The sequence below is a fragment of the Choloepus didactylus genome, chromosome 4 (genome assembly GCF_015220235.1).
Source record: "Choloepus didactylus isolate mChoDid1 chromosome 4, mChoDid1.pri, whole genome shotgun sequence".
Classification (NCBI taxonomy): domain Eukaryota; kingdom Metazoa; phylum Chordata; class Mammalia; order Pilosa; family Megalonychidae; genus Choloepus; species Choloepus didactylus.
In genome coordinates this window covers 148,156,492-148,172,147 of record NC_051310.1, presented here as the reverse complement: position 1 = coordinate 148,172,147, position 15,656 = coordinate 148,156,492, and the positions used below count along the sequence as shown (strand labels likewise).

Here is a 15,656-nt window from a genome sequence, read left to right as displayed (position 1 = left end):
GAAAAATAGTTGATAAAAAAATGAACAGAGTCACAGGACCTGTGGGACAATATAAAGCTGTCTAACAGACAAGTAATTAGAGTTCCAGAAGTAGAGAAACAATGTGGCAGAAAAAATATTTGAAGACATAATGGGAAACATTTTCCAAACTTGATATAAAACAATCACTAAGAGATCCAAGAAGTTGAGCAAAGATCCAGGTGGTATAAATACAAAGAAATATACCCTCCAACACATCATTCACACTACTGACAGAGATGAAGAAAAAAAAATCTTAAAATCTTCCAGAGGAAAAAAGACTTATATACAGGGAAATGATAAGAAGGATAGCTAACTTTTTATCAGAAACAATGGAGTCCAGAAGGTAATAAAACATCAACTTTAAAATGCTGAAAGAAAAGCAAAAAATGACAAACCAGGATTCTATATCCAGAGAAAACAGCCTTCAAAAATAGGGACAAAAAGACAGTGTCATCAAAACAGATATTGGGAGGGTTTATCTCCAGCAGATCTGCACTATAAAAAATACTAAAGGATTTCTTGCAAAAGACTGAAGAAAAATGCTGCCAGATGGAAATCTGGATCTAGAGGAAAGAATGAAGAACACTAGAAATGAGAAATATGCGGGTACTATGAAGGAAAATGTTTTTCTTTTTCTTGATTTCTTTAAAAGACAATTAACTATTTAAAACAAAAATAAGAATGTATTGCATAGCTTATAACATGTAGAAATAAAATACATGACAACAATACACAAAAGATCTAAGTAAAGTGGTATAACATTAACTCAAGGAAGACTTATAAGTTAAGAATTTATATTGTAATTCCTAAAAGAACTACTGAAAAACAATACAAAGGGGTATAGCTAAAAAGCTGATAGGAAACAAGATGGAATATTAAAAGAAAATTCTTGATTTATCCAAAAGAAGGCAGAAAAAGAGAAACAGAAGAACAAAAAACAGAGGGAACAAAAAGAAAACAAAATAGCAAGATGATAGATGAAAACCCAATAGTATCAATTATAATAGTAAATATAAGAGGACTAAACATTCCAATTACAGTGGGGGTGGGGGGGAGATCAGGACCTAACTATATGCTGTTTATAAGGGACACAATTTAAATATAAAAATATAAACAAGTTGAAAATAAAAGGATGGAAAAAGATACACCAAGCAAACATTAAGGGTAAGAAAGCATATAGCTATAATGATTTCAATCAAACTACAATACCAGGAATATAGAGGAACATTTCATAACAAAAGGATCAATTCAAGAAAACAAACAAAAAATCTATGTGTATATGCATTTAATAACAGAGCTTAAAAATAAATGAAACAAAAACTGAAAGAACTTACGAGAGTCTCATGAGTTTGGAGAGTTGTATGAGTCTATGAGAGTTTCATGAGTCTGGATATTAAGTTGAACCAGAGAAGACTGACACTGCTCTGGGTTCCTACTTCAATGTCTCCCAGACTGGGAGAGAATTATGTCTTACACCTGCTGCACTCGCCATTTAAAAAAGCCTTTCAAATTTCGTTCTCATCCCAAGCATCACCATCTCCCAGCAGCTCTGTCCCCTGAATATGTGCTTAAAAAGCCAGGGCAGGAAGGTGCAGGCAAGCCATCAATCTCACCTTGGCTTCTGAGGTTGGTTCCAAGAAGCACAGGCGATTCCCCAGTCCCTCAGCTGCCAGGCAGAACTTGCGTTGCTCCTTGTGAATATTCGCGATGCACTGGAGGACCACTTCATCCTCCTGCCGGGAGAGCAGAGAAACCACTGTCAGTGGTAAAGAACTACCTCCCCATGATTAATGCAGGTCCCCAAGCCCCCTCGTACCTGAGTCAGGTAAGCTGGCAATCTCTAATGAGAGGCACATGCTCTTAAATATTAGAGGAGAATATTTTTTTACTTTTCTTCCTGTATTTACATGGCATAGCTGAGCACCTACAATGCGTAGGGACTCTTCTCAGTTCCGGGGTGCTGTGAGTGGGGGTAAGTACATGGAATGAACATACTGCATACATATATAGCATCGGCCTCACTTCTGAGATGTATACGAGGTACACAATCTAGGTGAGCAAATAATTTCAGTAGTTGAAGACATTCAAAATTAAATCTTAGCAATCTCTCCAAACACAGAATAAAACCATATGTGATTGAGGGGAAGAGAAACCAGAGAAGAGACAAGAGTGAGGTGGGATTTGTGGAAGGCAAGTATGCATCAGGCTGCGGAGGAGGCAATAGACAGATTGTTTTACGGGGGTGGGGGTGTATATAGTGGGTAACATACCTATTTTCCAGAGATGACAGAAAAAAGATGTGAAGGGTAACAAGAGATGAGTTTTAGATACACGTGAAAGGAAGGTTGAAAGAAGCCTTGAAGATTCAGATCTGAAGGAGGACTTGAAGGTCAAGTAAAATAGATACTATGAATTTCTAGAGAAGGGACCTCTCTCCTGCGCATCATTCTCAAAATCAGCCTTCCTATAATTCCAGAGAATTTAACAGCATTCCTCTTATTGCAGGTTCTGGAAAACAGGCAGACCACTATTTACAGTAATATGCTCACCTTTCACCCAACCCTCCCTGAAGCAGAGAGGGGAAAGCGTTTTCCTTACCAATCCCTCCATTCTTGCTCCTCTAGTCTGTCAGTCCACGCTGCCTATCTACCACCGCTGGACTTCGGTTGCAAAATATCAAAAAGCTTTACAGGTGTGGTCAAGTTAAAGGAGGAAACACAGAGACCTGGTCGGTGATTCCACCTTAGCAGTAGCAACCCTGTTCCTCTGCTTTACTCACGACCCCTGAATGTTAATGTATGCCCTGGAGTGTTGGAAAGGCAGATTCAATACAAACGATTTTCCTTAAACTGTATCTGTCATGTGCCTAGCCAAATAGAAAAATGAAAATCCTACCACCTGGTGGGAGAGTGAAGAGATTCGCTGATAACAGACCACCACAGACATCTACCTGGTGGTGCCCAGAGACAGCTAAAGGGCTACAGAAAAATGCAAAAAGCCACAAATCACTGATGCAGAAAAGGAAGATTGAGGAAAAAAAAAAACATAGCGCCACAGTTTTACAAACTTTGAAATGTCACTGTTCATCAAATCTAATTGAGTACCCATAAATTCAGGAGCCTCTGCTTATAGTGAACTCATAACTCATGGTCTGTGTTTAATCGAGACAAAGAAAATCCCAAAGCATCACTGCTTTCAAAATGTGTGTTTAATGAAATCTCAGAAGAGAGTGAAAATTTTCCCCAGGTGGAGTTTCCTCCTAGATCCTATGTCAACCCAGGCGATATGGTCCTCCTAAAGGGCATTCACTGCCAGTACGGGAGCAATCTCAGTTCTCAAAATGACTAAGGGGTGCTACGAGCATTTGGAAGCAGAGTCCATGGAAGCTAAATGTCCTATAAGGCGAGAAGCAGTCCTCAAAGCACAGAATTTTTCTTTCCAAACTGCCAGGAACACCCCCTTCCTACATTGAGAAATATTTAAATAACTCCCACCAAAGGAGTCCGATTATGGACCAGATTTTTCACAAACCTGTGAAAGTTGATGACGTTTTCCTTCAGTGAGTGCCTCTGAGGGTGTCTTTCCATGAAGTCCTTTTCCATTCTCTTTCCACTCCAAAGTGCCCAAACCACCTTGACTTGCCCTTGCACTAGCTGCCTTAGGGTCCCTCTGTTTTCTGAAATTACCTATCCTAATATTCACATCCTCCTAATCAATGCTGCCAATCAACTAATGCAATAAACTAACCTGCCTCAATTCAATAATATTTGCTGAATAGCAACTCTGAAACAGCACTTCCCTAGTTTGGCACTCCCAGTAATACACAGATGGGTGTGGGACTCTGGCTACATTTACTCCTCTCCAAACATGTTTCATTTCTTTCCACATTCTGTCTGTAACCATATGCTCAGTGCTGATCTGGCTGCAGACACAACTGGCCTTGACAGCCTGTACCTGTCTTAGCTCCAGACAATAGCTATTATCTCCACAAACCTTGAATGGACAGACATCTGGAGCCCTCGTGTGCTTGACACTGAAATCTATCTATCAAAGTTCCATTTGGAAAGATGAGATGAGTTAATTCAACCAATCTCTCATTAATTCTCTCACTCTATAGTAAAACAAGAACACAAGTCCCTCTAGCTGCCAGCCATCCCTAGTTTACTCATTACTACATTGCTCTGCAAGTTTGCCCTCAGACTTATTCTTTCACTCTTCCTTACCCCCATGATGGTTAGGCTCATGTGTCAACTTGGCCAGGTGATGGTGTCCAGGTGTCAATAAACCAGAAGGCTGGTTTATTAAATCATTAATCAGTTGGCTGCAGCTGTGACTGATTACCTCAATGAAGGGCGTGTCTTCCACAATGAGAGAATTCAATCAGCTGGATTTAATCCAATCAGTTGAAGACTTTTTAAGTGAGACAGATAGAGGACCTTCACTTCTTTGGCTAGCCAGCAAAGTGTTTCCTGAAGAGTTCACTGAACACCTTCATTGGAGTTGCCAGTTTGCTGCCTACCCTACAGAATTTGGACTCGTGTATACCCACAGCTGCGTGAGACAGTTTCATAAAATCTTAAATTCATAGATATCTCTTGTTGATTCTCTTTCTCTAGAGAACCCTAACTAATACACCCCCTTTATGTTAAATCAAACCTGGGCATTGCCTAAGGATACCACTTTTCAAGAATCCCCACAATTGGAAGTTCCAAATTCTTGCACACCTTTTATCTCCTTTCCCCAGAAGCTAGCATTCTCTTAACATCCTCCACTGCCAAATTCAGAATATTCCTCTTCTGCTTATGTGCAAACACTCTTCTATTTTGAGGTATGTAACAGCCAAGCTCCACATCTTCTTTGGCAATCAACCAACATCCTACTTAGTTCTCCCACCATTTATCTGACTCTTAATCAGAAAATCTGATTTAAAAATTTGTACTAATTCAACAAACATTTATTGACTACCTTCCAATGACAAAGCATTCTGTTAGCATGCTCTGGGATACACAAGTTTTATAAGAAAAATCCCATTCATGGTGTAATAAATAGAGGTGAGGGCTAAAAGGCCAACTAACTGCCTTTCTCCACTCCACGTCAGCCATCATCTGGAGTAACTTCAAGGTTTGTGTGTATGATCTATTAAAAATGAACACCTTGACCCAATTATTTCCACTGTTTTAGTAACACATTTTGATGAACATTCCTTGACATAACCTAGAATGGTTCTATTTATAAAATACATACTTACTCTATCTACTCAATGAACCTAATCTCTCCTTCTTACTTTTTCATTCTCTTACTTCCACAATACTTGCTCTACTTCATCAAGACTTCTAGTTCCTAGAGGGCGCCCCCACCTTCATTATTTCATCTACTCCAGGAAGGAGAAAGGTTAATTTTTTCAAAGAAAAAATAATTCAACTGTGGGAGTCTGTGCTCCTAGAAATTTATGGTCTCCTGTTTATCTATTTGCAGCTTGTGTCAGTTCAGATTTCACTGGAATGTGACCTTAAAATTTTCCTTTTTTTGTAGGACATAAAGCATATTCAACTCAATATCAAATAACCATACCTCCCATCTTCAAGAGAAAGAGAGGCAAAATAAAGAGAAGACATCAGAGGGCACAATAATCAATAACGGCAGGGGAAATTATAACACCTTTTAGATCCAGCCTCTGTCCTTAAGGAGCTCAGGTAAAGGATGTAAATCTCTCAAATCCCCAAGAAAAAGTATCTTTAAGGTTGCTTTTTACCAAAAAAGTCAAAATATCTCTGCCTGGTTTTTAAATACCCCAAAGCTGAGTTCTACCCTCCAATTCTAGCCTTAACTCACCATTCATTCCTACTCCTTTACTGTCTCCCAATTAAATAATGCCAAGTCTCCATAAAATGTTCTTTCTTGAAACCTTTCCATTTCCATATTCAGCTCTGTGTTCTCTAGTTTTCCCATCTTTCTGATGGATCCTTCCTATCTTCTCTTTCTCTTAACACCCCTAAATACAGGAATGGAAATTAAAGTAAAATGCAAATTTTAATCTCCTACCTGGTGACACTCTCAGCTTCCAAAATTTCTACCTATTCCTAACTTTATCTGTGGACTTACCAATACCCCAAACCAAAATGTCCCTGATACACTACAAGGCTTCCTTTTCAATCTACTCATCCTTCTATGTTCCCCACATTTGTGAATGGCAACTCCAACTTCATTATCTCATATCTGAGTCCTCCCTCTCTCCTCTTCTATAGCAAATGGGTCAGAAGAAGGAATGACTGGGGGTCTAGAGACCTAGACAAGGCTATTGCAATACCCAGAACATATTTCCTCTGGTCTATTAGCAGACATATAGCTCTCACCTTATCATTTTCCTGCTGAGAAATCCTCAGTGGCTCTCACTGTCCATAAAACTAGGCACAGGCTTCTTGAATTAGCATTTGAAGACCTCCACATTCCCAACCTATTTTCCCAGTTTCTTTCTGTAGAGCTCCTGGGACTCCTCTACCTCCACGTCCTTATTCATGTTGTCTCCGATAACAAAGCTGGCTGATTTGCCCTATTTTTCCACATTCATATCTTACTTATCCTCCCAACTTAGCTCAACTACTCCATTTTTCTATGGAGCCCAAGTATCTCTCCTCTCTCTAAACTTACATAGCAATATCACCATACATACTTGCCTTATATTTATTTACATGCATGTCTTAACCCAACTATATTAAATACTTTAAATGGCTGATATTTACCGTCCCCTGACGATGTATCAGGCACTGTGCTTTACACACAATAACTCATTTAAGCTTCACAACATTATAATGTAGGTACTATTATCTCAATTTTACAAATGAGAAAAACCACATATAGAGGACCCAAATAACCAGCCTAAGGGATAGAGTCAGGTATCCAATTCGGAAAGTGTCATCCATGCTCTCAGCTGACTCGGTGCCCCTAGAAGGCAAGATTCATATTTGATTCACGTTTACACCTATCATGACACTAGCATGGTGCCATATACATGTCATGCACCCAAATATAATGCATTGAATGGGTGTTTTTTTAACTTTGTAACCTCAAAGATACATTCTGTTAGGGAAGAAACTTCTGCTTCTCCATCCAAGCTGGGGACACAATGTGCTTGATAAAAACTTGTTGCTTCATTGGGATATGCTATTGGAGTAGAAGAAGAGATTCCCCCTACTCTCAATCATGTAACTGTAGTTATTGTAGAAAGGGTCATTTTTTTACCGATGAGTTAAGAAATGAATAATCTAATGTATGGGGAAGAGGTGTTGACATTAAAAAGTAATGGAAAAAATAACGAGGTTTGGGTTTATCTGCAAAATTTTAAATTTCTGTTTCTTAATTATTATTATTGATAAACTCAACTATTCATTCAGTACTTCTATACCAGATGCCAGGCTAAGATTTTCCCCTAGATTATTTATTTTAATCTGCACAAGCCAACTGCCTTAAGAATGAGAAAACCAAAGCTCAGAGGAGTTGGGCAACAGCAAATATCGACTATCACATGAACAGTCCTTATATGCCACAATGTGATACAGTATCTCAGTTTAATCCTTACAACCACCCTAGAAGGTAGATGCTAATAGCATCTCTATTTTAGAGATGAAGAGGTTGGGCACAGAGAGGTTAAGTAACTCTCCTAATGCCGCACAGCTTGCCATGAATAGAGCCAGACCTTGAAACTTTTAGGACTTCTTGCGTCAGGAGCTAGTCCTCTTCACCATGGTGCCATACTGGCTCCCTTGCCCCAAGACAGTGACCTTAGCAATAGGTTTGAACTCATGTCTGCCTGACTCTAAGGCTCGTGATGATGGTGCCGATAAAAATAGAAATTTCCCAGCCCTCTCACATGGTCAAACAACATTGACGAGTAACCAAATCAGAGAGCACAATGCCAGAGAGAACAGCCAGAGGGCTATAAAAGCAAAACAAAAAACAAACCAGATTTCTCTATACCCGATGACAATAACACTGGAAGGCATGAATATGAGCCCAAAATTTGCAGCAGAGGGAAAAAATGATTAAAATCCAAGATATCTCATATGTCAGTATCCCTCCAAGCTATGAGGGTCACACTTGCCAGCTATTCCTGTCAAAGATTCAGCTTGCGGTGGTGCTGAGTGATTGTCCCTGAACAAGGATAGGCAGCCTTCAGATCTCTTTGCTTAGATTTCACATTTTCACAGGTCGCCACTGACAAAATTAAGTTCTTTCTATAATCCTCTGGTTAAAGAATGTTGAACTTGAAAATGAATGGGACGTGCCTCTTCTACCTACTGCTTCTTTCTTATACCCTGGCTCACGGCCCAAGGGCTGGAACGATAAAGTGTCAAGTTTGCCATCCCTGAGTTGATGGCTGGGGGCACCTTGGCTCTCCTTATTCTCTCTGGGTCATCTGGAAAGAACTCTTTGGGACAAAACAAAATGTCTGACAGCCCTATTTAAGGTAGATCATTAGGCAGCTGATGACAGCCCTATAGTTAGACCTGCAGATCACTGGTACCACGAAGCTCGTGAGCACGGAACGCGTGGGACAGAGTGCAGTCCAGCAGATCTCATGGTCTACACTTAAGTGCAGATCTTATTGCAGAGGAAAATCTATATTCGTTTATTGCTTTAAAAAGGAAGCTGTGTCCTATCCAGTCAGCTTGAACATCAGGCACTATTTTAGGGAACTGATAAAGTTAGAGCTACCTGCTAAATACATGCAAAGACATGGGTCAGAGCTCCTTTTAAGGATTTACCCCCAAACATCTCTTAAACAAAAATTAAATGGGCTTTTGGAATGGCAAGATTATCCACAAATTATTTCATAAGGATTAATGGCACTGGCCATCTACCTGTATGCTATAAATAGCTATCATTTTGACTATTTCTTCCCTGAGATGTTAAGCTCCTTGGGGGCAGGAGCCTCTAAGTTACCTGTAAATACTCAGTTCCTAGCATAGTGTCTTATATTGAGAAAAAAAGCACAAATATTTGTGAACTTAAAGAAGGAGTTATATATTCTGAAAACAACTAATCATTTTAGCAAAAATGCTTATGCATAAAATTCTATGATAATGACCCTTCAGCCTGGGATACCAACATGGAAATGGTTGGAATTTTATAAATTGACTGATGATACCCTGTTTGCTTTGACAATGATCCAATGAGACATTCAGATATACTTGATCTCATTTTACAAATTATGAAACTAAAGCCAACAGACTGAGGGAAGAGGGTAACCAGCTCAAAATCCAACTCTCACAGGCTGATGGATTTACTGCATCTCTAGGGACATGTCTTGGGTTTTGTGGTTGTTTGTTTTGGTTTTAGTTTGATTACCCCTTGGGTACTTCTTATTGTTTTAGAATCTGCCAAATTTTATGGATGGCTTCCATCTGTTTCATACTACTTGTTGATTGTTGCAACTGCAATAAAACGGAAATTTCAGGGTACCAAGAGACAAGGTTGTCAGTTTATCACTCCTTCTTCTTGAAAACAGATTTCACATTTGGCTTGTTGGATACACTTTCTCTTTTTCTTCCTGCTTCCCTAGCAGTCCCTTCTTAGTTCCCCTGGCTAGCTTCTCCTCATCTCCCCCCTCTCTAATGATGGAGTGGTGCTCTAGGAATGTTCCTCAGAGTCTCTCCTTTACCTGCACTCTCCCCCCATTGGTGACCTCATTTGTCTCATGGCTTTAAAAATCATGTGTACATTAATGATTTCCAAATTTGTACTACTAGCTAAAAACTCTCCTCTGAACCCCAGACTATCTAACTCCCTATTCAACATCTCCATCTGGATATCCGATAGGCATGTCAAGTAGACTTTGTACCAAATCTGACACCCCAGCATTCTCTCCTATAATCTTCTCTATCTCAGGATGTGGCAACTACATTCTTCAGGTTGCTCAGGGAAAAAAGAATCTTGGAGTCATATTGAATCCTTTCTTTCTTTCACCTCACATCCACACCATCCACAAATCCTACCTATTCTACCTTCAAATCAAAAACACCCATTGGAACACCTTACATTCTCTTCTGTGCCACCACCTAGCTCAAGCCATCACCTCTTGGTGCAATGGTTGCTATCGCTTCCTAATTTGTTTCCCACTCTAGGTCTCTTCTCTACACAGTAGCCAGAGAGTCTTTTAAAGCCTGAGATCATGTCATTCCATACTCAAAACTCTTCAATGGCTTTCCATTGTACATTTTCCAGTGTACTCGAGAAAAAAAACAGAATTCTTACTGGGGCCTATGAGGACCTAAAATATATATCTACCTTCCTACAATCTCTCTCCTTTTGCTTACTTACTTCTAGCTACACTGGCCTCCTTCTCGGGGTGGGGGTGGGGGCGGGGGGCTCAGATTTTTGAAGCATGATCCTGTCACAAGCCCTCTGCACTTTTCTGTTTCCTCTGCCCAGAATGCTCTTGACCAGATAACTGCATGGCTCCCTCCCTCCCTTTCTTTAGGTTTCTGCTCAAGTATCACCTTATCAGAAAGGTTACCCAAAATAAAGGAACAATCACATTCCCATCCTGCACTCCCCATCTTGCTTAATCTATCTTCTTTCCCAACTAGCACTTACCACCTAATAGTACATTTTTCTTTCTTATCTCTCTGCCCCCATTAGAATGTAACTTTGATGGATATTGTTTTGTTCACCACTGTATCTCCAATGCCTTCTACAGTTCGTGATGGAGCGCAGACACTCAAATAGTCACTGAAAGAAAAGCTAGTTATTTTAGTTCCTGTTAAATATCTTGCCCACAAAAACTCAGGTACTCATTACACTTTTATTCCCCTGCTGGAAGTGTTCAAACAGTCCTTGGTCTCAGTTGGAATAGTTTGCTTATGTTAGGGACTGACAAACAAAGGGGGCATCCACAAACCTCCGGGGCCCTTTTTGCCCCAGCAACCAGAAGGAAAGTTCTGCTCCCTTCAACTTTTCACAGCACTGAGAAGGCAGAGTTTGGAGGCTGATTATAAAATCTACTCAGCGCCCCTCATGGCTTAGTCCCTTTGGAATCCACAGGGGTCAGGGTGAAGGGGAAAGCCTTTCCTTGAGTTAATTAGGGAAACACACAGGTTTACCTATGCAATTAATCCTCCCTTGGACAAAATGTGCCACTACTCAACATGGAAGAATGTAACGACCTATGACGTACCTTCCTGGGAATAATGGTCATCAATTTATTAAGGGTTTCTATTCTTGCAGGATGTAGGAATAATGATCTTGTTGGTACCAAAGGGAATTTCAGACCCCCACAGGAGGGTTTTCTATAAAATACTTTGTAGCATTGATATTTGAGTACTGCTCTACCACCCAATCAGAACACACCAGGGTGAGTGACCACACACAGATACTTTAGACACATTAGCCGAGGAGAACAATGGAGGGACAATAAGCCAGAACACTAAAGGAAATCACTGTGTTCATTGTCTAACATCAGAAGTAGCAAGGGTCAAGTACAAATTTATGGTGGGGAAATTTATGTCTCTGGATCTAACATTGCCCTGAATCTACTTTAAAAAGGGTATTTGACCAACACGCTTCAACTTTCCAAGTTCACATAGTAAGTGCTGTTGAATTTGTTTGTGGCAGTGTCTCCATCTTGGTGCATTCTAAGCTCTGGGACCCCAGAGACACAGAGGCACATCCTATTTTCCCACGGCACTACTGAGAGACCTTGGCTAATTGTGCAATGATCCCTGAGTTTGCATTTTATTAGACCTATTCCTTACTTTTACTCCAGTTTCCTCTGCTTCCAAGTTGGGGCATAATGTGTTGTTTGGGCCATACAATTCACTTGTGGCAGCCTACCCACTTTTAGCCAGATCTTTTACTTCTAGCAATACCTATGCTCAGGGGAGTGGGCCGCAGTACCACCCAGTTTTGTTTCTAAGAAATAAACCAAGTTATTGAGATTCTTTCTACTTGCATAAGGCAGTGCCTCACAAGGTAACTTCTGGAATTTTCCAAGTTAAGATTTGTTAAAAAATAAATAAATAAACAAACCTAACATACCCAACATGTAGGACACACACTTAATACTCTGTGTGTATGCATAATCACTCCAATTTACTGAAAGATGTTGTAAAGTCTGAAAGCAAGAACAAAGCACCTAGCAATTTCCATACACAATATAATAGCTAGGGAACACTGTGCCATTTCAAAAAAGATGCTTGATAAAGTTAGTGGATTTTAATGAAATTCATGGCTGACATTTGGATGGGTAAGTTTTTGAAAACAGGTCACTTAAAACTAAAAAAAAAAAAAAAAAAAAAAAATTTTTTATTATTTAATGGTATATAAAGTCCTATGAATGATCCTGTCCAGAACTAGTTGCTAAAGTAATCATCCATGTTTTCCAGCTCCATTCAGAACTAAGGCATACATTCTTTCAAGAAATATTTGCTCTCCTACTTATGTCCTAGACCCTATCTTATGGACTGGGATATAGTGGTGAATAAGGCAGGCAGGGCACTCACCTTTCTGTAACTCATATTCTAAGTGAATGAGTACCTCATACTTTGGCTCAGACTTTGTGTAACAGAGGTTGACAGAGATGATGATATCATTCAGGACCAGAAGTATCTTAGTAAGACAGAGATAAGAACACAAGGATGTTTGAGCTACTTCTCTCCCTGACAACTTTTCTGCCCAGGCTGAGCTCCTGTATGAACATGTCTCTATTGGAGAACTTACCCCTTTACAGTGTAACTATTGGATTTCTTGTCTCTCTCCCATCTCTCCAGAACTTTTCTGCTTAGGAGGCAAGGATTGCATCCCGCTCATCTCCATCTTGTTTCTTTTGTATCCACCATAACTACCATATAGCAAACATGTCACAAATGTTTGTTGGGAAAAAAAAAAAAAGGTTAGGAGAAGTAGATAGAGAATCAGAATGGTGGGTCAAATGTAAATAAACTATTATAGACCAAGAGTATCCAAAGGTCTGGGATCAAAACCAGGCACTGCCTGGAACTGAAAGATGCCCCCCACCAAGAGTCAGAGGACCCAGGAGACCAAAGCAAAGCTTTTTTTCTGCTGCCAAGAATTCTCTATAACTCATCCTCTTTCAACAGGACTCAGTGGTTGGTTCCCAGACCTTGGTCTGGGGTTCAAAGTTGGTGGCTGCTCTGTGGCAATTTCCCCTCCTTGAAGATTTTAATACAGTGATGCTTTTATGATAACAGAAGGGTCAGCAGGCAAGTAGAATTTAATGAGATCCCACCTTGCAACAGGGTCTGGGTTAAGCACTTTACCCCAGAGTTATCATTATGCCCATTCAACAGGCTTAGGCTCAGAAATGCTAAGTGCCTGTCCAGAGTCAGGTGGCTATTTCTTTTGTTCATTCATTATTCATTAATGCACTAAGTATTTATTGAGTGCATCTTATATGCTATGCACTGCTAGATCCTGTGGACCTAAAACTGAGTTAAAGCTAGTAAGTGGCAATTTAAAGCCAGTTCTCTGTGACTCCAAAACCCAAGCCTCTCCCACTATACCAAGACTCCTCTGTGAAGAAGGCATTTCAGAAGCTTGCATAATTGACTCTCACCACTTCCACTTAGCAATGATGCTCTCACTTTCTCACCTTATTTGGGTGGGAGTATGTGTACAGCTGGAATGCTTTACTTGAACAGGCAGCTTCCCTTTTCTTGAATAAAATATGAATAATTCACAGTTTCTCAATCTTATGTCAAGTGAAAATACAGCTTCAAGCCCCAGGGCCATTCTCTCCATCACTCTTCCTCCTGTACCCCCACTTTCCCCATTGAGCAGGCACACTGCTGTCCCCAAGCCCTGCCATAAAAAAACTCTGAAGCAATGACCTACAACCTACCTAAAGAAAATGCACGTGTTCTCCTGCAGCAAAAGTCCTCTGAGTTTTTGGTGAAAACAAAATTCTAATAAAAACCCAATAAAAGTGAAAGCATATAAGATGGGGTTATTCATTTTTTTTTAAAGCCTGACTGCTTGATTCCTTTTGTTACAGGCTAGAATTTTCCCACACCCCTCAGATGAAAGAAATACCACATTGCCTTCTTTAATAAACATAGTGAAGTCTGTTTCTGAATCCTTACTTGCAATAATCTCAATCTCAGTCATATTCAGGGAAGTTCCCCACTTCCAGGGCTATTTTAATAATCCAAGAGATTAATGTAGTCCATAAAATTTGGAGAAAGGCAGCTGGTCTTCAGTTGCTCACCATTGCTGCAGAGTTGCCCATTGTCCAAGCCTGTGTGGTTCATTTGGTGGAAGGTATCTACTACTTCTTTACCCATCCCAGCATGAAGACTGTGGCCCCCAAGGTCTTGGTGCTTCAGGTTAAGCATCCAAGCCTCCATGCATCTTGACCAACATAAGCCCTATCAATTCCCAGGTAGAATGCACGGGCAGGAAAACAGGTCGCTGCCACCTAGGAAGCCCTCTGTGCCGCTTTGTATATATTATGTCCCCTAGAAAAGCCATATTCTTTAATGCAATCTTGAAGGGGCAGATTGATGAATCATTTTGATGGGGGTGTAACCTCTTGATTGAATATTTCCTTGGAGATTTGGCCCTGCCCATTCAGGGTGGGTCTTGATTTGTTTACTGGAGTCCTTTAAACCAACCATCCAGTTCCAGATGCTTGCTGACACTTAGAGATGCTTAGAGATGCTTGGAGTTGTGGACAGAAGGACATTTGGAGACACTAGCCCAGAGTTTGCTCCAGAGAAGCTAAGAGAGGACAAAACATCCCAAGGGCAGCTGAGAGCATTTTGGAGAATGCCATTCTGAAACACAACCCAGGAACAAAGGACCAGCAGACACCAGCCACTTGCCTTCCCAGCTGACAGAGGTGTTCCAGATGCCATTGGCCATTGTTCAGTGAAGGTATCCTGTTGTTGATGCCTTAGTTTGGACACTTTTATGGCCTTAGTACTGTTACTTTGTAACCAAATAAACCCCCTTTATAAAAGCCAATCCATTTCTGGTGTTTTGCATTAGCCAACTGGAACAGCCACTACTGACCTCAGAACCTCCAATCACCAAAGCCTATCATTTGCGGATCCCTCATTTGGTGTGTTTATTTGGAACAGAGCCTGATTCCTTTTTTCTCATTTTCCCTAGGACTTTATGATATTTTCTCATAGGACTTCTTCTCGAGATATAGGAACTAGGAAGATGATCCATCAGCTTTAATTGAATCACCGGGAGAAACCAATACCTCATGGATTCCTCCGGAAGTAGGGAATCATAGACTTACAATGGACTGATACGTTTAAAACAGAAAACCAGCCAAGTAACTAGCTATTGAATTGCCTCAGTGGACTTGCACTATCTATGGAATAATATTTCCTGATCCTTCCTTTCTTTTCCCCAATCCACTCCCAAACCCCACCCTTGACAAGTGTGAATGACTTTCTGATAGCTCCGAAGGAGAGCAAGTAAAACTATTTTGAATGAACAATACTAACTATTTTGAATGAACAATACTCTTCCTATTCCTGTAGTTAGGAATAACTGAGCCTCAAAATGTATAAGGGAACTATTTACAATTGAGAGGTGGTGGATTTTGGATGAGAATCAAGGTTTCTTGATATATCCACAATAACACATTTCCTTCTCAATGGCAGGAG

General features: G+C 40.3%; 1 protein-coding gene across 27 annotated transcripts in view; it reads right to left on the bottom strand.

The window, feature by feature from the left end:
* Positions 1–15,656, bottom strand: part of RYR3 (ryanodine receptor 3) — a 514,330-nt gene that overhangs the window by 357,183 nt on the left and 141,491 nt on the right. For all 27 annotated transcript variants that reach the window (XR_005216490.1, XM_037834372.1, XM_037834393.1 and 24 more), the window contains exon 2: positions 1,635–1,754. Coding sequence is in view for 26 of the 27 variants with exons in the window: in XM_037834372.1 (XP_037690300.1) it covers positions 1,635–1,754 (120 nt within the window). In the remaining variant the exon portion in view is untranslated. The remainder of the gene's footprint in view (positions 1–1,634; positions 1,755–15,656) is intronic.